Below are 21990 nucleotides of genomic sequence, written 5' to 3' on the forward strand. Positions count from 1 at the left end.
AATGCCATCAGAAGAAGGAATATAGGTGCCGTTCGTAAGGTTTCATTCCCGGAATTAAGATATGCATACAATGCTCTATGTAAATGAGGTCCTTTTTCTAGCATTTCATAACAAACGCAATTTCAAGTAACTTGTCCAAATGTTGAATAATTGCCTGATGCGACCACGGTGTCCTGGTAAATTTGATGGCCGAACTGCTGATTGAGATGACTTCCATCCCTCCGACAGTTGCTGTCAAGTAGGTGATGGTAATTCGGTGAGGTGGTTTCTTCCCATGTACTTCTTTCTCTCTCAGAAAATTGATTTAATTTGAACCCATTTATCAATGCTTTTTCCAGGATGTAATCTAGTTCCTTATCACATTGTTGCTTTGTGGTAGAGGAAGTATTCTGCTTATTATAGAGTCGTAAGCTGCCACTTTGTGGGGGAAGCTGTGGTCCGGGTCCCTTGGGATGATTTTCCTAAAGTATGCGGGTTCTCTATACATATATGTATGTTGAACTACAAAAACCTATTGTTATTGATGAAGTTAGTGTCCAAGAAGGGGAGTTTTTCCATTCTGCCCCCATGGTGAACATTATCTTTTTATGCACTAAGTTTGATTTTGCCGCCATTTCCTCCTTCTCTAATCCTTCTCACTATTTCAGCAACGAGCTAGGCAAGGAATTCAGCAGCCCCTTTCATTTATTGTAATATAACCTTTTTTTTGGGAATATTGAAAATTGTGATCCGCTCTGAGCAAAATTGTGGACAGTAGAATATGAAACTCTCCATATTTCATCAGAATTGAAAGCGAGTCATCTTTCTCCTCTTGCATAAGCTTCTCACCCCCTACGAGACTGGGGTTGAATATTGAACCTTTACCAATTTTAATAGCGATCGGTTAAATGATTTCGGAGACCATCGATCACGAACGGATACCACTTTCATTTTCAAGGTTTTGCGTAAAACAAAACCTTATTAAAATCGATCCATTGCCTGTCTGTCTGTCCCACGTACTTTTGTCTGGTGGACAAATGGGAACTATGAAGTCCCACGCATACGGTGAGTGACATAAATTCATGTGTAAAGGGAAGATGTAAAATTTTTTTCTAAAAAATAGAGGGCAATGGAACTACTAACTATGTAACACGGAGCTGTCATACACTCGTCACTCCCCGCATCTTCTTCTTTTTCTTCAGCCTTTGTCCCGTTCACAAGCGGGGTAGGCTCGTAGTGATCGGTTTCGCCATTTTATTTTATCAAATGCCTGATCTGGATGTAATCGCGACGCCTTTAAATCTCCATCCGGCATATTAAGCATTGACCCGAGATATTGAAATTGTTCAGTTCTGGGCAGGTTACTACCACTGACAGAACTGGGCGATTTAAATATCTCGAATCAATTCTATCAGCCAATGGAGAACTGCGTTATGCTTCTCACATAGGGAAACACAAAACCTTTTATACCTGAAGCGTCAAGATTCCGGTTTCCCGACTTGTAGAAATTATTCATGGTACACGAACGAAGTGATCCTGGACGACAGCTGAAAGATGGGCAGTCAATAAGTTTGACGAGGATATTTTCAAGGAAGCTCTGCAGCAAAATACATCGCTTAAAGGAAACGCAGAAGATAAAGTTTTAGAGATCGACGAAAAGTTGCGCCATCATGTGACACCTCCATGCCAAGGTGTGTTGTATCTCGAAAGCGAGTTTCGAACTTTTGGTGGCACTCTGAAATCGGAGAATGCCGCAATGACTACCTCAAGGTCAGATATCACAACCGAACACTCGGAAGAGTTACATGTGACCATCATAAAAAGTAAGAGTGACTATTTTAAGCGATTACGTAAGGAAGCTGACACGGACCTCTAGGGTGGCGCCTATAAGACAATAACACACCCTCAATCTCCCCTCCCTACAGCAACGCCGTATCTTCCTTGATATGTGTACTCTTTTCAAACTCTGTAATTGTCTGATGGGCTGCACCGCCAACTCGGATATTTTTTATGTACCCTTCGCGGAGCTCGAGATTTACTTTCCCTCTCTGATCCCGAGGCGTTTTCGGTCCTACCATGCCCTACAGCTTGGGTCCTTTGACTCTATTTTCCTCTCAAGCTACTTTAAGCGTAAAATAAGCCATTCACTTGCTCCTCCCTCTGAAGACAATATGTAATAAGGAATTCGCTTTCTGTGTATTCATCATCATCATCATCATCAACGGCGCAACAACCGGTATCCGGTCTAGGCCTGTCTTAATAAGGAACTCCAGACGTCCCGGTTTTGCACGAAGTACACAAATTCGATGTCCCTAAAAGCTCTCTGGCGTCCTGACCTACGCCATCGCTCCATTTTAGGCAGGGTCTGCCTCGTCTTCTTTTTCTACCATAGATATTGCCCTTATAGACTTTCTGGGTGGGATCATCGTCATCCATACGGATTAAGTGAAACGCCCACCGTAACCTATTGAGCCGGATTTTATCCACAACCGGACGGTCATAGTATCGCTCATAGATTTCGTCGTTATGTAAGCTACAGAATCGTCCATTCTCATGTAGGGGGCCAAAAATTCTTCGGAGGATTCTTCTCTCGAACGCGGCCAAGAGTTCGCAATTCTTCTTGCTAAGAACCCAAGTCTCCGAGGAATACATGTGGACTGGCAAGATCATAGTCTTGTACAGTAAGAGCTTTGACCCTATGGTGAGACGTTTCGAGCGGAACAGTTTTTGTAAGCTGAAATAGGCTCTGTTGGCTGACAACAACCGTGCGCGGATTTCATCATCGTAGTTGTTATCGGTTGTGATTTTCGACCCTAGATAGGGGAAATTATCAACGGTCTCAAAGTTGTATTCTCCTATCCTTTCTTCTTCCCGTTTGACCAGTGCGGTTCGATGTTGTTGATTGGTTGCTTTTCGTTGCTGACGTTGCCACCATATACCTCATTAAATAAATAAATAAATGAATATCGAAAGTCAAAGACAAAGGCTCCCTGCCAATTTTTTGCCCTACTCTGCTTAATGAAATAGAAACGGATCTTTTCTCACAGAATGTGCCTTAAAGAAAGAGCATTTCCTACACAATGGAAGAAGCAGAAACTGACACTAGTCCCCAAGCCAAACAAACCTTTAGATAACGTTTCATCCCACAGGCCGATACGCCTTCCAAATAATACTGGCAAACTATTCGAACGAATAATCTATAATAGATTACTTCCCATTGCCGAAAACAATGGCAGTTTCTCTGAGAATCAGTTCGATTTTCGAAAGGGAAGGTCTACAATCGATGCAGTTGTTCTGGTGGCTAACACTACTAAAACCGCAGTGATCACATTCAATGTGAAGAACGCTTTCAATTCCGCTAGAAGATCAAGACACTTGTGTCCCTAATCAACTTAGGCGTGCCGAAGTACTTGGTGCGTATGGTTGCCGACTTCCTAATCGATAGGGTTCTGCGCTGCGAATCAGATGAAGGAATGAAATTTTACGAAACGACATGCGGAGTTCCAGAAGGGCCCGTCATAGGGCCACCCTTGTGGGTATAACGGAGAACTGACGCTAGATCTTTCTACTGGTGTGGCCTCCATTGGTTTCGCGGACGGCATTGGTCCGACAATTTTTGTGCGCCTCCTCGCAGAAGTCGAGCTTTATGCGAACGAAGCTTAGAGAGGTTAGAGAATGCTGGTCTATAACTCGCAGAACATAAATCGGAAGTAGTGCTTATTACTAAGCACAGAAGCGCACGTCCATGAAGATCAAAGTTGAAACACAAACAATTCATTCCAAGTTTGCGCTCAAGCACTTAGGCGTAATGATTGACTAGAGGCTAAACTTGAGAAGCAACCAAGGCATATAACATCGGAGCGCTGATTGCAAGAATGTTACTAAATATAGGTGGCCTAATGCCGAGCCGTCGACTCCTTATTTCAAGGGTGGTCAGTTCGATCCTACTGTATGCAGCCCCAGCATGGGCAGATGCACTGAAAAATACAACAAATAAGAGAAAGATTGGAGCTGCGTGTCGCATAAGTGTACTGAAACAGCTTGCGTGGTAGCAGGAATGATCCCGATTGAGATTCTGACGAAAGACAACGACTTTACGATCGAGCGTATCTCACCGGAGAATCTCCTGCCCGTCGGCGACAGTTCGCGAGAGCTGAAACTATCGCGGAATGGCAAGAGAAGTAGGATGAATTAGGAAAAGTCCGCTGGACTCATAGAATCATATGGGATATCCGGAAATGGATCGAGCGACCCCACGGCGAAGTTCCCCAACTCAATTCTAGAGCGAACACGGAGGTTACCGAGCATATCTGTATCGATTTGGGCATGATGATTCGCCATATTGCCCAAAGTCCCCGAATATTGCAGAGGACACAGAACACGTTTTTCAGGTTTTGTGTAATGTAGTGAGGGGGTCCCCATATATGCAAAAGGGGGGTATACATTTTTTTCATCAAATATAGTCATACGGGGTAGCACATTAAAGGTCTCGGTTAGTGCTTTTCGATGCCGGGCTTAGTTTTGACATTTGTTGGAAAGGTGGGGAGTACGGCGGGTTGAAAGTGATCATTTCTTTAGCGGACCCATTCTTAGAAACTACTTTACCGAAAAATCTGAAAAAAATCAAGAGGCTGCCACTACCGATACCTGTTCAAATAAAGTTAATAATAGTGCATTACTATAATGTTTAGTAATTGGCAGGAAAACCCCCCTTAGGATATATAGGCTACATCATTGAGCATGTTCTTACCAAATTTGGTGAAAATCGCACTATTACTAACAAAGTTATACTAGATCGAATCTGTCGCTCCTCTGCAAATTCAAGACTATGAATGTCAATATCACTTGAAAGTGGCTATTTTCCAATAATATATGCATATTTTACGTGCTACATGTTAATGGGATAAATGCACACCCAAATCTCTTTATAAAAGAAATACACAGAACCTATCATACCTGAAGCGTCCAGCTTCCGGTTTCCCGACTTGCTTTCATTGCCCGAGATTCGCAGCCCAGAGGGTTTTATTGGAAGATACAATCGAGGAGCACTTTACACCCGAAAATATAATGGAACATATGGTGAAAGCAAAAGAGATATTAACCGAAGCCGAAAAGGCGATTGTAGCCATCGCTAAGAAGCTTAGACAGAAAGAAGTTAGCCGGAAGAAGGAACGTTAATGCCAGCGCAGGATAAATTCTGATCCAGTCCCGACGTAACACCATATGGGAGTCCCGCGGGGAGAGAACGAGGAGATGGTTTTCGTGTATAATGGTCCCACATAACCGAATAGTTTCGAATAATCAGCGCGTTATCAGAATCGGAAGAGACGAAAGCTATTTCGCGACGTAACTTTACTTCTTTCTCAATTATGTGTTGGAGAAGCGCCAGACGAAGTTGTGTTTTTTTCGAGCGCCTATCTGACACGGTGCGTAATATTCTCTCCATTTCTGAGACGCCCAATCTAAGAAAACTTTGCCTCTCAGGCCAACAAGATAATTGAATATCGCGTATGTTTGTCCAATAGCTACTGAAAAATTCCCGATTGCGTGACACAAGTTTCGAATAAAGTGAATTATGCGAAGCGAAAGGTTGCATCGCGAATCTTCAAATAGAAATTAACCGCTTAACAAATGGTCATGTCATAACACATCGTTCAATAAGTCCCGGGACTAGCGTAGAAATGGCGCTAATAATGCCATTTATATACCAAGGTTCAGAAGTACCAACCTTCAGATAAGATATGTCAAAATTTGATGTAATTCGAAACATAACCAAGAAAGCTATAGTGGTTAAACTGACGCTACCTTTGCAATCGTGAAAAAATGGACCAAAACGAGTTTCGTGTGTTGATATAACATTGTTTTCTAATGGGGAAGAAATACTGTTCAAGCTCAGCAATGGCTTGAAAAACGTTATCCGGACTCTACTCCGTCGAAAACAACCACTTGTCGGTGGTTTTCGACGTGAAGCGCGGTCGTGCTGATACAAATGATGCGGAACGTTCGGATCGGCCAAATGAGGAGTAACTCCCGAAAACACCAAGCAAGTATTGAAAATCGTGATGGGTGACCGCAAAATGAAAGTGCGCGAGATAGCTACGATGGTGAACATATCAAGTGATAGTGCATTTACTATTTTGCACCAAAAATTGGCTATGAAAAAGGTTTTTTCCAAATGCCTGCCGCGTTTGCTCACAATGAAACAAAAGCAACAACGTATCAATGATTCGGAGAGCTGTTTGGCACTGTTTACTCGCAATAAACAGGATTTTTTGTGTCGATATGTGACAGTGGACGAAACATGGATTCACCATTTCACTCCGAAGTCAAGTCGGCAGTCAGCTGAATGGCGTACGATCGGTAAAAGCCGCCCGAAGCGTCCAAAAACACAACAGTCGGCCGGCAAATTTATGGCGTCCGTATTCTGGGATGCGAATGGTATAATTTTCATTGACTACCTCGAAAAAGGAAAAACCATCAATAGCGACTACTACATGGTGTTATTGGATCGTTTGAAGGCCGAAATATAGAAAAAACGCCCACACATGAAGAAGAAGAAAGTCATCTTTCATCAAGACAACGCACCGTGCCACAAGTCAATCAAAACGATGACCAAATTCAACGAATTAGGCTTCCAACTGCTTCCTCATCCTCCGTACTCGCCGGATCTGGCCCCCAGCGACTGCTGGCTCTTTGCGGATCTCAAAAAGATGCTCCAGGGAAAAAGATTTGGCTCAAATGAGGAGGTGATCGCTGCTACTGAGGCTCATTTTGAGTCAAAAGACAAATCGTTCTACAAACATGGCATTGAAAAGTTAGAGAAGCGTTGGAATGATTGTATAACCCTTGAAGGAGATTATGTTGATGAAGAATGAAGAATTTGGCCGATAAAATGTTGTTTTCATAGTTAGACCCGGGACTTATTGAACGATGTGTTACTTGGGTCAGGCTTCGGGGGTCCCCTCTACTGCCTTGTAGAAGTTATCCTCTGCAATCTCTTCTGTAGGGGCGTCAACGTTAATGAGGTTTATATTTCCAAATTTGCTTCGCAAGCGCAGAGTGCATAGCGTTCGCTTATGTTTTTAAAGCCGATAACAGCAGGTTTCATGTTTTGGCTAACCTGCTCTGAGCACATGGTTTACTGTATGGCCGCTATAACATATGGTGTAGTGGCTCTTCTACAGGAGACCGGTTCCTGTCCAGTACATCTCTTGCAAAGCTGTTACATCAGCCTTATATTGGGACAGGGCGACTAGCTGCTGGTCGGCGTCCCATCTGAACAGGGAGCCCACGTTTCATGAGAAAATGCGTAAATCGTTATTCCGTTTTCGTTGTTTGGAAAACAAAACCTTATTAAAATCGGTTCAATGTATGTCTGTCTGTCTGTCACAGGCACTTTTCTCAGAAACGGCTGCACCGATTGACATGAAGTTTGGTGGGAAGGTGGGACCTGTCTGGATATCCTCCTACGTTGAGATTTAGGAGGGGTCCCCATACATGTAAAGGGCGGGTGTACAATTTTTTTTTCACCGAATATAGTCATGTGGGGTATCAAATGAAAGGTCTGAATTAGTACCGCAGCCGGTTTTAGTTTTGAGATTTGTTAAAAAGGCGGGAAGTGGGAGGGGTGGAAAGTGATATTTTCTTTAACGGACCCATTCTCAGAAACTACCCAACCGAAAAATCTGAAAAAAATCATGAAGCTGCCTCTATATGGTGCCCAGGTTTCAAAATACTCTCCATATCGATATCTGTTTAAATTAAGTTAATAATAGTAGATTGCCATATTTTTGGGAAAATTGAGTAAAACCCCCCTTAATAATATTGCAAGCTAGGTTTTTTTTTTTTTTTTAAATTTTCCTAGGGAATTTTGAGAATTGAAACGATTGCACTTATTAAGATTGTTTATACTGCACAACTTACCATAGTTGAAAAGACTTAGTCTGTATCACTTAAATATTGATTGTATCTGAACATGAATTGATTTACACTAATAAAGCTATCTATCTATCTATCAATCCCCCTTAATAATAATAATAATAATCGTTGGCGCAACAATCCATGTTGGATTAGGGCCTTGAAGTGTGTTAGAACACTTCATTCAAGACCGTAACGGTACACTAGGAGGCAATGTGGTCAGCATTGCGCTCGCCCGAGATTATTACCCTGATTTGACTCAGGTACTCATTCACAGCTGAGTCGACTGGTATCCGACGTCAAATCACGATACAAATTCCACTGCCACCAGTGAGATTTGAACCGCGAGCTTCCGTACGACAGCCTTGCGCTCTAACCACTCAGCTATCCGGACACAATGTTGATGATAACCAAAATTACCATCCGGGTTGATATGAGTCAAACTTGAGGGCAGGGGATAAGCCAAAGCAACAGTCCGGAGATCGTCCTCCCTGCACTGCAGAAGGTGTTAATAGGACCCCAGGCCAAGGTGCACCAGTATACACCAAGGGCTGCGTGGCCAACGGGAGCTTGGTCTTTAGTATGCGAACTCTGAATACCTTGCGCACCTTCAGTTTCAAATAAGACTCTTTCCCTAGTGGCCGAGCTGTCCAGGTTGGACATTCTTCTCGGCCAAGACATGAACTCAATTATTAAAAAAAAATAAACAAACGACGATAGAAGAAGAGGTGATGATGCCAGGCATATCATTGGCCCTCGTGAGCAACGCACTCGGTGCTAACCGTAGCACCGTCGTGCTGAAACTAATCGAAGAGACCTCCCGGAGCGAGGAGACAGGCGGACTAGTAGTTTCCAGCCTGGAATCCTTAGATGGCGAAGGCACCTGTGCCAAGTTAAGGCGTATTTGGCCGGCTTACAGCAAAGCCCGATCACGAGAGCTCCTGTGCCAAACGCGTGCAACGCGTACAAGATTACGGCAGTTTGCCCGGAGCACTGGCCCATAGGGGACCATACCACCAGGCTCGGCATACAGTACAATCCGGATTGCCGAAGCTGCGAAAAAGAGGGGGAAACCCTCAGTCACTTCCTCTGCGATTGCCCAGCTCCATTCAGTACTTTCAATTTTTCCTCCCAACCGTCTCGCTCTCTATTCACTTTCATGAACACCTGTGCTGCTCTTCAGTTCAACGGTATCACAAATTACCTAAATCACACTCTCAATCTAGTCCTCTCCAACATGCCAGAACGACTCCATTCTCAAACTTCTCTTGCTCTTCCCTATGTTGCTCCTGATGCCTATCATCCTTGTCTTGAGTTTGAGGTACAGGGGAAAAGTTTTTATCCACCTGAAGCCGTGCAGACTTTGACCATTTCAGCGCTCTGCGAAAGTTGGTAGTAGTATAAAATATAATAAGAAGCATATTATCTTCAAGTTTGATAAAAATTATACTATTAGTAGCAAAGTTACAGTAGCTCAAATTTGTCTTTACCGTGTAAATTTACAACCCGAAGTACTAAATCTGACATGCTAAATGCATATACATAACGGACTACGTACAAATGGGATAGTTCTACACTCAAATATACTCACACAAGAAGCAAACAAAACCTTTCATACCTGAAATGCCCAGCTTCCGGTTTCCCGACTTGTTGATCTTCGTACTGCGCGTAGTTATTATTTTTCATACTAGGTTTCATAAATCGTTTTTAAGGTTTTCTTTGCAAAACATCGAATATAGTCATGTGGGATATCATATGAAAAGTATCGATTAGCACTTTTCCAAGCCCGTCTTAGTTTTAACATTTGTTAGAAAGGCGTGGGGTGGGAGGGGTGGAAATAATAATTTCTTTAACGGACCCATTCTCAGAAACTACCCAACCGAAAAATCTGGAAAAAATTCATGAAGCTGCCTCTAGATGGTACCCAGGCCTCAAAATACTCTCCATATAGATATCTACTCAAATTAAGTTAATAATAGTATATTACCATATTTTTGGGACAATTAAGTAAAACCCCCCTTAAGTTTCTCCCAGAGTTATAAAAAATATAATATGAAACATATTATCCCGAAGTTTGATCAAAATCATACTATCACTAACAAAGTTACAGTAGCTCAAAATTGACTCTCCCCTCCAAATTTACTGCAAATAAATATCAACATCACATTGAAGTGGGTAGTCAGACATCATCATCATCAACGGCGCAACAACCGGTATCCGGTCTAGGCCTGCCTTAATAAGGAACTCCAGACATCTCGGTTTTGCGCCGAGGTCCACCAATTCGATATCCCTAACAGCTGTCTGGCGTCCTGACCTACGCCATCGCTCCATCTTAGGCAGGGTCTGCCTCGTCTTCTTTTTCTACCATAGATATTGCCCTTATAGACTTTCCGGGTGGGATCATCCTCATCCATACGGATTAAGTGACCCGCCCACCGTAACCTATTGAGCCGGATTTTATCTACAACCGGACGGTCATGGTATCGCTCATAGATTTCGTCAGTGTGTAGGCTACGGAATCTTCCATCCTCATGTAGGGGGCAAAAAATTCTTCGGAGGATTCTTCTCTCGAACGCGGCCAAGAGTTTGCAATTTTTCTTGCTAAGAACCCAAGTTTCTGAGGAATACATGAGGACTGGGAAGATCATAGTCTTGTACAGTAAGAGCTTTGACCCTATGGTGAGACGTTTCGAGCGGAAGTCTTTGAAAGCTGAAATAGGCTCTGTTGGTTGACAACAACCTTGCGCGGATTTTATCATCGTAGTTGTTATCAGTTGTGATTTTCGACCCTAGATAGGAGAAATTGTCAACGGTCTCAAAGTTCTATTCGCCTATCCTTATTCTTCTTCGTGTTTGACCATACATTTTGTCTTGCCTTCATTGATGTGCAGCCCAAGATCTCGCGCCGCCTGCTCGATCTGGATGAAGGCAGTTTGTACGTCTCGGGTGATTCTTCCCATGATGTCAATATCGTCAGCATAGGCCGGTAGTTGGGCGGACTTGAAGAGGATTGTACCTCTTGCATTTACCTCGGCATCACGGATCACTTTCTCGAGGGTCAGGTTAAAGAGGACGCATGATAGCGCATCCCCTTGTCGTAGACCGTTGTTGATGTCGAATGGTCTTGAGAGTGATCCTGGTGCTTTTATCTGGCCTCGCACATTGGTCAGGATCAGCCTAGTCAGTCTGATCAATTTCCTCGGGATACCAAATTCTCTCATGGCCGTGTACAGTTTTACTCTGGCTATGCTATCATAGGCGGTTTTAAAGTCGATGAACGATGCACCATGTTGTCCATATTCCAACCGTTTTTCCATCGCTTGCCGCACCGAGAAAATCTGATCTGTTGCTGATTTGCCTGGAGTGAAGCCTCTTTGCTATGGGCCAATGATGTTCTGGGCGTATGAGGCTATCCCGCCCAGTAAGATAGCGGAGAATATCTTATAGATGGTACTCAGCAACGTGATACCTCTATAATTGCTGCACTGTGTGATATCTCCCTTTTTATGTATGATACAGATAATGCCTCGTGCCAATCGTCAGGCATTGATTCGCTGTCCCATACCTTGAGCACAAGTTGATGAACCACTTGGTGTAACTGGTCGCCTCCATATTTAACCAATTCGGCTGTAATTCCATCGGCTCCTGGCGACTTGTGATTTTTTAGCCGATGAATTGCACGGACTGTTTCTCCTAAACTTGGTGGTGGCAGTATTTATCCGTCGTCTTCAGTTGGCGGGACCTCCAACTCGCCGATGTTCTGGTTGTTCAGTAGCTCATCAAAGTACTCAACCCATCGCTCTAATATGCCCATTCTGTCGGAAATCAGATTTCCCTCTTTGTCTCGGCAGGATGAGCATCGAGGTGTATAAGGCTTCATCCTGCTGACTTGTTGGTAAAACTTGCGCGGCTGGTGCGGTTGCTCCCTGTACTTTTCTAGTTCACGGACTTGTTGGTTCTCCCAGGCTTCCTTTTTCCGTCTGTGAAGTCGCTTCTCCACTCGTCGGAGTTCGTGATAAGTCTCTGCACGTGCCCGCGTTCTTTGAGAATGCAACATTACTCGGTATGCGGCATCCTTCCGTTCCGTTGCTAGCTTACATTCATCGTCAAACCAGCCGTTCCGACTCCTTTTGCGGCTGGGGCCAAGTATGTTTGTGGCCGTATCCATGATAACGTTCTTCAGGTGATTGTGAAGATCATTTGTTGATGCTTCATCTCCAGGTCCTCTGTTGACTGCGGTTATTGCGGCATCCATTTCACTCTTATAGGGCCTACAAATAAGTTCTGTCGGTTTTTTTGTTAAATTTGAAGCTTTATTGTGAAAAATTGCTTATACATTCATTGTCCAAAGTATTGCCCATCGCTAGCCATAACTTTCTTCCATCTTTCAGGCAATTCATAGATGCCATCGCGCCAAAAATTGGCCGGCTTGGCCGCTATCCACTCATCGAACCATTTTTTGAGTTCGTCGTAATTGGAGAAGTACTGGTCAGCCAGGCCATGCTGCATCGACCGGAACAAATAGTAATCAGAAAGAGCAATGTCTGGAGAGTACAGCGGGTGGGATAGGACTTCCCATTTCAACGTTTCTAGATATGTTTTAACAGGCTGTGCAACATGTGGACGAGCATTGTCATGTTGCAAAATAACTTTATCATGCCTTTGCTGGTATTGCGGCCGTTTTCTCTTGAGTTCGCGGCTCAAACGCATCATTTGACGTCGGTAGAGTTTGCCCGTTACCGTTTCGTTGGGTTTTAGCAGCTCATAGTATACCGCACCCAGCTGGTCCCACCATATACACAGCATGATCTTCTCACCATCAATATTCGCTTTGGCCGTCGATGATGAGGCATGGGCGGGGTATCCCCACGTCGCCCGACGCTTGGGATTATCGTAATGGATCCACTTTTCATCGCCAGTAACTATTGGATGCGGAAAACCCTTCCTTTCTTGTCGTTGGAGCAGTTGTTCGCACGTGAAAAAATGGCGTTCGACGTCTCTTGGCTTCAGTTCATACGGAACCCAATTTCCGACCTTTCGGATCATTCCCTTTGCTTTTAAACGATGGGAAATGGCTTGCTGAGTGACTCCAAGTGTTTTTCCAAGTTCTTGCGTTTGCGATGGATCTTGGGCGAGCAATGCCTCTAATTCTTCATCTTCAAAAATGGTTGGCCGTCCGGCGCGTTCTTCGTCTTCCAAGTCAAAATTGCCACTTTTAAACCGTCCAAACCACCTCTGACACGTTCGCTCAGATAGAGCATGGTCACCATAAACTTCCATCAAAATGCGATGACTTTCAGTTGTTTTTTTCTTCATATTGAAATAATGAAGTAGAACTCCCCGCAAAAACACATTATTTGGTACAGAACTGGCCATTTTCGTTGATGAAAAAAGTATTGTTGTTTACACTTCAATCAGATAATTTATACTGACGTTTGTGCCTATTAACTGTAGCTTTCCGATGAATTTTTGGAAATGTGGATCAATGGAATAAAAAACAAGCTACGCCATCTATTGTGAAAACCGACAGAACTTATTTGTAGAGCCTATATATTTCTAAACTTGCCTCGCAAGCGCTGAGTGCATAGCTGTTCGCTTATGTTTTCAAAGCCGATAACAGCAGGTTTCATTTTTGGGCTGACTAAGAAACCTACTCCGAGCACAGTGTTTACTGGATGACCGCTATAATATATGGTGTAGTGGCTCTTTTCCAGGAAACCGGTCCCTGTTCATCGCATCTCTTGTAACGCTGTTATATCGCATCTCTTGTAACGCTGTTATATCAACCCTATATTGGGACAGGGTATCGGCTAGCTGGTCATCAGCTTCATCTCTATACAGGGAGCGCACGTTCCATGAGAAAATGCGCAAATCGTTGATCCGTTGTCGTTGCCGGGTTCGTCGTTGTATAATCCGTCCAGTCCGAGGCTCCTGTTGTGGCTTCGTAACAAGTTGTTTTCCGTGTAGGGTTGTCAGCCCTACCCAACCCCCAACCTGGAGGACCAGTTGGTACAATTTGTCCCGTTTTTAGGCGCGAGAGACTCGCCTCATCCTTCCCCGTCTGCAGCTTTTCGTTAAGAAAGAGCTCCCAGCGGTCACCACGTGGAGGTGGAGATAGGGTTTGGTAGTAGAGGTGTTGGTGTTGGTTCAGCAGGTATTTCCCAGGTTTTATGCTCCATCGTGGGTACCAATCCACGTTTGGCCCTGGGACCTATACTACCCTTTGACCACCAGTCAGACATGCTAAGTGCAAATACATAACGGGCTACGTACAAATGGAATAGTTCTACACTTAAATATACTCACAGAAGAAGCAAACAAAACCTTTCATACCTGAGGCGCCCAGCTTCCGGTTTCCCGACTTGTTTTCTCTATTGCGAATCTCGATCTTATCAAGTACCACCCGCCCCAGGTTCCCATCCGTCGAGCCATGATCTCACCCCCAAAATAAATATAACAGTTCTTGTTTTTACAGCCCATATTCATCGACATAATGCAAATTTAATGGATAAGCATGTAGTTGAATTGCGGAGTCCTGTAGTGTAAATTAAACAATCAATATAAATATTAAATAGGCCCAGAAAAAGTTGTAAACTTAAAGAAACTGACACATCTGCCCACTAAGTGAAGACCTCGCAGGATGCTGACGAGAAAACTGATACTTACCCATTGAATGAATTTATTTTATTCTTTTACTGGTAATTAAATATGTTCCAAAATTAAACAGGGATTTTCTACCGGAAATTGTCTCTATTCATTGCTTCTTTTCATTATCGTTTATGTTAATCAAAAACTTTATTCTCCTTTTAAATGAATTGGAAGTGAATACAATAAGTGGCTAATGGAAGTAGTATCATTCATCATTAAATTCGCCTTCATTTGCTACTGTAGATTACGGCTGGAATTATACCACTCCCAAAAAATCTGGTCCTATTGTTATTATCTACAAAGTTCCCACCGAAACGAGAGCCGACCTTCCATTCTCCTAATGCTATCAAATGCGAATAATCCAAAGCTATCTAAATCTCTTCAAGTGCTAATAATTTCTTATCCCGAAGCAATCTACTGATCTCCTTTGTCTGCTCATCGTCCTAAGAATATCGATTCAATCTTATCGAAATTTTCTTTTCTGCTTCTTTTTTTTCTTCTTGGCAATAACTAGATTAGCCTGAAACACAATTGACTTTCGTACAAACTTAATGTAGTAATATAATAACGTCCAGCCGTTATTATAATGGAATGGGGTAAAATATACTATTGTTGTCCCCATTGTCAACTTCTGATGATTGCTCGCCGCACGTATCTTTCATCTAATTGAAGAGTTTATAAGGTCGCATTACATAAGAAAATCTTATAGAAATCTTTCCATAAGCAGGTTTTCCGCTACAGCCTTAATCTTTTGTGTAGTCCTGGAATTAGTCTTGAGGGGGAATAGCGTAGCAGGAAAGTGAATGTTTTTCAGTTGGTCTGAATCTAACAAGGAAATTGAGTTAATATGTTTGCATGAGACTGTGTCCTTCGGCCCACGAGGGATCTGACTTTCTTAATTAGAAAGTTGTTAACTTTTCACGAAGTGTATCTTGGAAAAGCAAATGCTGTTTGGAGCCAGATGACCATTGTGTGTGTTGAGAATGAAAAACAAAAATAAAATCAAACTCAAAGGTAAAAAGATAAATGTTTTATTGTGTTTGATATTCAATAAGCTGATTACATGCGAAACAACCGCCACATCTTTTGCATTGATGAAATGCTTATAATTAACGAAACGAAAACTTCAAAACCAAATTACAAAATTAGAATGGCAAATTCATCGAAAAAAATAAACTTGAGGCCAAAATTACATTGAATTTAATGAAAAATGTAAGTTCGGAGATGAAAGAAATAAAGCTCTTCGGTATGATTTGTTTCTATGTTTGTAAGCGAGTTCAGTTAGGGAGGAAGTATGAAATTAGCGTTGGAACTTTACGCTGGATCCTAAAATCATAAAGAAAGAAATAATGAATATGTAAAGAAGTACTTATCTGCACGCATTTGCACAGAAAACAAAAATACACATTTCTTCAAGGACTTTACAATTATCATTTATTGTTGACTGCATTTTGCGTCCAACTTATTCCCGCAACAATTTTTAATACAATAAATACTTTCATAAGCAATGGCTGCCAAAATTTATGATCATTTTCGTTTTCATATTTTCATCTCCTCTTTGAAGTTGTGCCACAAGAGCGTCCTTAAGTAAATGACTTGAACCATGACTTACCGGACGGTCGTGCAGTTTTCGACTTGCTTGCTTTTTTTCGGACATCTTGACCCGATGTGGATTCACGAGGTTCTGATGTCATAGCTTCATCTGTGTCAGTGAGTTGAGTTTTAAGGGTTTTCTTCAAATTGATGATCTGAAAGTTAAAGTTTTCAAAATTTGGTTACGAATTCGACTGAAAACTGAATCAAACGACCCCCACTTACCTCTTGTTCTATCTGTTCTTTGTGTTTGATTCGACGCGCCTTTTCCGTATTTGCCCTATTAATCTGCTCCTCGATGCAAGCCAGAACTGTTTCACAGGACTGACACCATTCCTGAAGGGTGGCTGCTATTTTATGGACGTCGTCTGGTCGAATATCCCGTCCGAGAGCAAAATCAATTTCCAATTGACTATTCTTTTGATCTAATTTACCATGAATAATATCTGTAAGATGAAAATTGTGCTACGTGAAGCTGACTTAAGGGAAGGGATGAAATTGGAAATTGCTTGTTTCACTTTTCCTTGCTTGCGATATCTTGGGATGGTTCGTTTGATAAATTTCGGTTATTCGAGCGTTTTCTCTCCTTTTTCAGTTCATCCAATTTGTTACATAATCTTATTTTGTTTGTTTTCAAGCACCCTTTTTCAACTTCAATTTTTTCTAGCTTTTTTCCCTCAAAATTTGCAAAAATTTTTCGAATTTTTGCCGGCATTCCATCTTTTTAATAATGCAAGGAATCTGGCAACGCTAATTTTTCTCCCAAGTGCGACTTGAGAAATTTCACTCATCTGAATGCAGTCATGCAAAATGCTGTTGTGAGGAGGAAAACTTGGGATTTTTGCCTTGGCACGTAGTATTTTGTCGCTGGAAGCGATGGAAAAAGGAAATTCTATCATCGAGGTGTCATGGCCAGAGATAATAACAAATGATGAATTTCGACAGCATACTGCAAGACACACGTAGACGTGTTGATCAGAAAACGAAAGTAGCAGTGAATAGGTCATACTTTAAGAAATGGCGATAACTTCATTGCGGGTTATGCCATGCAATAGAATCCACTATTTCAAAAGGGCCGTCAAGTGTGTCGCTCTAGAATTACGTAGCGTAAAGGAGTGTCAAGAACTGACAGTAAAAGCTCGTAGGTTTAGCCCTATATGCCATGTATACCGATTTATAGTAACCAAAAATACAAAATTTGCAAACTGAAATTAGATTGTGCATAACCTAGAAATGCTTCGAAGGATCATAATCAGGGCTTGCAATGCAACGGTGTCGACACATTTTATTCAAATCAATGAAAACATCGGTAACATATTGGCGAAATCATATCCCTACTTGTGGATTTTCCGGTAATTCAAGTCATTCAATAAATGTTCTACTTCCACCTAGTGATCGCTGGGAGCTCTTTGTTAACAAAAACTGCAGACGCAGAAGAATGAAGGGGTCTCCCGCGCTTAAACACGATACAAATTGTACTAACTGACTCTGCAGGTTCGGGGTTCAGTGGGGCTGACGAATTTACCCGGAAAACTATTTGTTACGAAGACACAAAAGGAGCCTTGAACTTTATGAATCTCACTACGATGAACCTGGTAATAAAAACGGACGAACGATTTCCACACTTTCTCATGCAACGTGCGCTGCCTATACAAAAAATTCCTCCAATGATGTTACCGGGCAAACCTGATGCGGACGCTTTTTTGAAGCTTGCCCAAAAAAGATTTCAGTCTCGACAAAGAGACCCAAGTAAGCGTGCCCCGGACGCCGAACTAGAAAGAATGCAGCAGGAGACTCCGAGGAGCGTCCATCCTGACGAGGACCCGCGAGAATGTTTCGAGGTCCCTGGGGGTGCCGGCCTCCGGCGTCGTATGTCGGCAAGATGGAGTCGGCCGCAATTTCGAAACCGCGTCCCTGGACAGATCCAACACAGGGTCGGCGGGGCGGCGCAGATTCTCCCTGTACACCATCTTCTTGGTGGGTTGTGCTAAGGCCGAGGAGGACGAAAGGCAAGGACTATGACCATCATGGATCGTCAGCGTCCGATGCCAGGGTTGCAGCATCTCATTGGACTGCAGACGGTATGCATTGGTCCTGTGGCATTTGAAACCCAGGTGCTTGCCTAACTCCGAGTTGTTAATGATGCACTGTCTTGCCCAAGAGTTTATGTCCTTGTTCATATACGGCCAGAAATATTTTCCGGTAACTAACTGGTTCATCGTTCGGATGCCTGGGTGTGCAAGATCGTGTATTGCGTGGAATATTTCAGTGTGAAAATCGGCCGGAATAAATGGCTTAGGTCCCTTGTCTGAGGTCTTGCAGAGTAAGTAGGTGTTTGAACCGAAGATAGGAAACTCATGAAACTTATATTTGAAGTTTGTCGTCAGGCTATGAATCTCTGCGTCATCCTTCTGCGCGCCAGCGCTGTAACCTTCGAAATTCGTTATAAAGCGTCCGCAGCAACGTTTTTCAGACGTGTTGTGTTGGATGTCGGAAGTAAACGTGATGATGAAGCTCAACTGCCGAAGTTGGCGAGGAGACGCTTTATCGGGCTTCTGTTTAAGCGCGAACGTAAGGGGCTTGTGGTCCGTGAACAGCCTGCCCCTAAGGGATAAACGGAAATATATAATGGAAAGGAACGCGGCGAGTAGCTCATGATGGCAGGCGCTGTAGTTACGTTGAGCTGGATTGAAGTGTTTAGAAGAGTGGCGCCTACCGCATCAACGAGAAGCATCTGACCGAGGAAATGCCAGAAGTGTAGTATCAACCAGCTGTTGTTTGACAGTTTTAAACGCCTGGACGGCCCCACTAGACCACGCAACCTCGCGTGAGTCTTTTGTTTTGGGCCCAGACAAGTAAGCATTGAGGATCGCTTGGTGATACGCGGCCTTGGTTGTGAAACGACGATCGAAATTTAACATGCCCAAGAACCTTCGCGGATTCTTCACCGTGGTTGGCAGAGGAAAGTTTTAGATTGCTTCAAGCTTGTCTGAGTCTGATTGAATTCTGCCAGGGATGATCACGTGTCCGAGAAATTTCACCTGCTTTTGTAAGAATTTGCACTTTTCAACGTTCAGAGGCCCAGGCTCAAGAAGACGTTGAAAAATGCAATCGAGATGGGCCAAATGCTCAGATTCGAAAGAAGAGGCGACTAATACATTATCGATGTAGACGAAACAGAAGTATAAGTTCCGTAGGACAGAGTGAATGAATCTTTGAAATGTCTGCTCAGCGTTGTACAAGCCAAATGTCATCCTGGTGAACTCGAAGAGTCCAAAAGGTGTGCAAATAGCTGTTTTCGGCTTTTTTTCGGGAACTACAGGGATTTGATGATACGTCTTAGCCAGATCCAAGGTCGTGAAAACACGGCGATTTATCAATTAATGCGCGAAGTCATGAATGAGTAGATTAGGTGTGGCCCAAACATTGTCTGAGCATTCAGACGCCTGTAATCTCGGCAAGGCTTTCATTCGCCGTTTGACTTAGGGACTTAGAAGATCTACATATACCCTGTTTCATAAAATCATCGAACTCTTTCTTTAGAGCAGCTAGCTTCTGGAGTGATAGAGGACGCACCTTTGAGAAAAATCGAGGAGCCGATATTGTTAATGTGGTGCTACACCCGACTGGGAGAAATAAGTTTCAGTAGTGATTTTGCATGCAGTGTCCTCGAAAATCATCTAAAGAATGTGGTTTGCACAGATAGAAATTTTTCCTGATGACTTTAAAGAGGTTGCGGCGTCTATCAAGGCTCTATTCTGCAGGTCCACCAGCAGTCAATAGCGAAACAGGAAATCTGCGTCTAAAATGAGGGTGCTAATATCCGCCAAAACGAATTGACACGAAAGCTTCCGACGCAATCCGAGACTCATATCCACCTACCTGCAGCCATAAGTGTGGATAGAGGAGGAGTTCACGGCAACAAGTCGCAAGTTTTGCAATATTAAAGTGTTCGAACAGGATACAGGGATAACCGACATTTCCGCGCCCGTGTCGATCAGAAAACAACGTCCGTTCGGAAGGTCGAAAATTGTAAGAAGACGTAGTACTGCGCTTCCGGTAGCCACTACTGGAGCACCCAGCGAACTTAGTTTTTTTACATTGAAATTGCATCCAGTGGTACATTTAGTCGCTTGAGTTCCGAATTTACGGTGGTACCGGCAAATTGTCGAGGCCACTGAGGGACCCTGGTTGCGACTACCGAAGGCCCATTTTGAGAAACAGATCTGGACCATGACTGCGATCGAAATCTCCCGAACGCAAAATACCTACAGTCGTTGTCGGCTTGGAAACTGCATCCGCAAGTGAAGCCACCGTTTGTCTTAGGTCCTTAACTTCTTAACGCGTGTCTCTTGACACACACGCGGAACGCGCACACCTCGTGAACTTTATCGACAGTGACGAACAACACCTTTAGCAACCCCAAGTCCGCGATGGCCAGAATAGCGCGCGTGCTCCCTTGGAGTTGTTGCCACCACAGCTCAGGGCCGACTTTATCACCACCTAGCTACCTCATTTCTCGAAGCGACTTGCTGGAGGTACGGTGCTTCTTCCACTACGGGTTTTCCTTTCAAGATGAAGAACCTGCACACTTAGTAAGATTGCAACGATCCTATAAGCACTGCACGCGACTTTCCGGTGTGGTCTCACGCGCATACCATATATATATCGAAACAATATTGATAAGGCTTGTGAAATTCCCTCTATTTTTTATCTCACTTTATAACACATCGTTCAATAAGTCCCGGGACTAGTGTAGAGATGGCGCTAATAATGCCATTTATATACCAAGATTCCGAAGTGCCAACCTTCAGATAAGATGTGTCAAAATTTGATGTAATTCGAAACATAACCAAGAAAGCTATAGTGGTTAAAGTGCCGCGTTTGCTCACAATGGAACAAAAGCAACAACGTATCAATGATTCGAAGAGCTGTTTGGCACTGTTTACTCGCAATAAACAGGATTTTTTGTGTCGATATGTGACAGTGGACGAAACATGGATTCACCATTTCACTCCGGAGTCAAGTTAGCTGAATGGGGTACGACCGGTGAAAGCCGCCCGAAGCGTGCAAAAACACAACAGTCGGCCACCAAAGTGATGGCGTCCGTAGTCTGGGATGCGAATGGTATAATTTTCATTCACTACCTCGAAAAAGGAAAAACCATCAATAGCGATTACTACATAGTGTTATTGGATCGTTTGAAGGCCGAAATATAGAAAAAACGCCCACACATGAAGAAGAAGAAAGTCATCTTTCATCAAGACAACGCACAGTGCCACAAGTCAATCAAAACGATGACCAAATTTAACGAATTAGGCTTCCAACTGCTTCCTCATCCTCCGTACTCGCCCGATCTGGCCCCCAGTGACTACTGGATCTTTGCGGATCCCAAAAAGACGCTCCAGGGAAAAAGATTTGGCTCAAATGAGGAGGTGATCGCTGCTACTGAGGCTCATTTTGAGTCAAAAGACAAATCGTTCTACAAACATGGCATTGAAAAGTTAGAGAAGCGTTGGAATGATTGTATTACCCTTGTTGGAGATTATGTTGATGAATAATAAAGAATTTTTCCGATAAAATGTTGTTTTCATAGTTAGTCCCGGGACTTATTGAACGATGTGTTATAAATTCTGTTTTCTGTACCATTTATTCATTCAGTTACCTAAGGGGAGCTATTTTCCATATGTAAACGATGACAACCTTTGTAAATATTTATTAGTAGTTAATTCAGCGTGGGATCAGTATATTCTCTAGCCCATATATTTCTACTCTGTTCTCTTTAACCAACCTGAGCCTGCTAAGTAACCTTGGCCGTAAATGGCACAGACATTGGCAAATAAAACCTATTTT

The 21990-nt window shown here is 43.1% G+C and overlaps 1 protein-coding gene across 2 annotated transcripts in view; it reads right to left on the reverse strand.

Moving 5' to 3' along the window:
• Window positions 1–15559: 15559 nt before the first annotated feature.
• LOC119661090 (COP9 signalosome complex subunit 7) overlaps window positions 15560–21990 on the reverse strand; it is a 36377-nt gene continuing 29946 nt past the window's right edge. The window contains exons 3-5 of one of the 2 annotated variants that reach the window (XM_038070281.1): window positions 16363–16583; window positions 16157–16292; window positions 15560–15870 (exon numbers count right to left, since the gene is read on the reverse strand). In XM_038070281.1, coding sequence (XP_037926209.1) covers window positions 15845–15870; window positions 16157–16292; window positions 16363–16583 — 383 coding nt within the window. In that variant the 3' untranslated portion in view covers window positions 15560–15844. Of the gene's footprint in view, window positions 15871–15951; window positions 16293–16362; window positions 16584–21990 lie in introns of those variants that run through there. The other variant, XM_038070279.1, reaches the window with a different exon arrangement.

Source organism: Hermetia illucens, unplaced genomic scaffold (assembly GCF_905115235.1).
Source record: "Hermetia illucens unplaced genomic scaffold, iHerIll2.2.curated.20191125, whole genome shotgun sequence".
Lineage (NCBI taxonomy): Eukaryota > Metazoa > Arthropoda > Insecta > Diptera > Stratiomyidae > Hermetia > Hermetia illucens.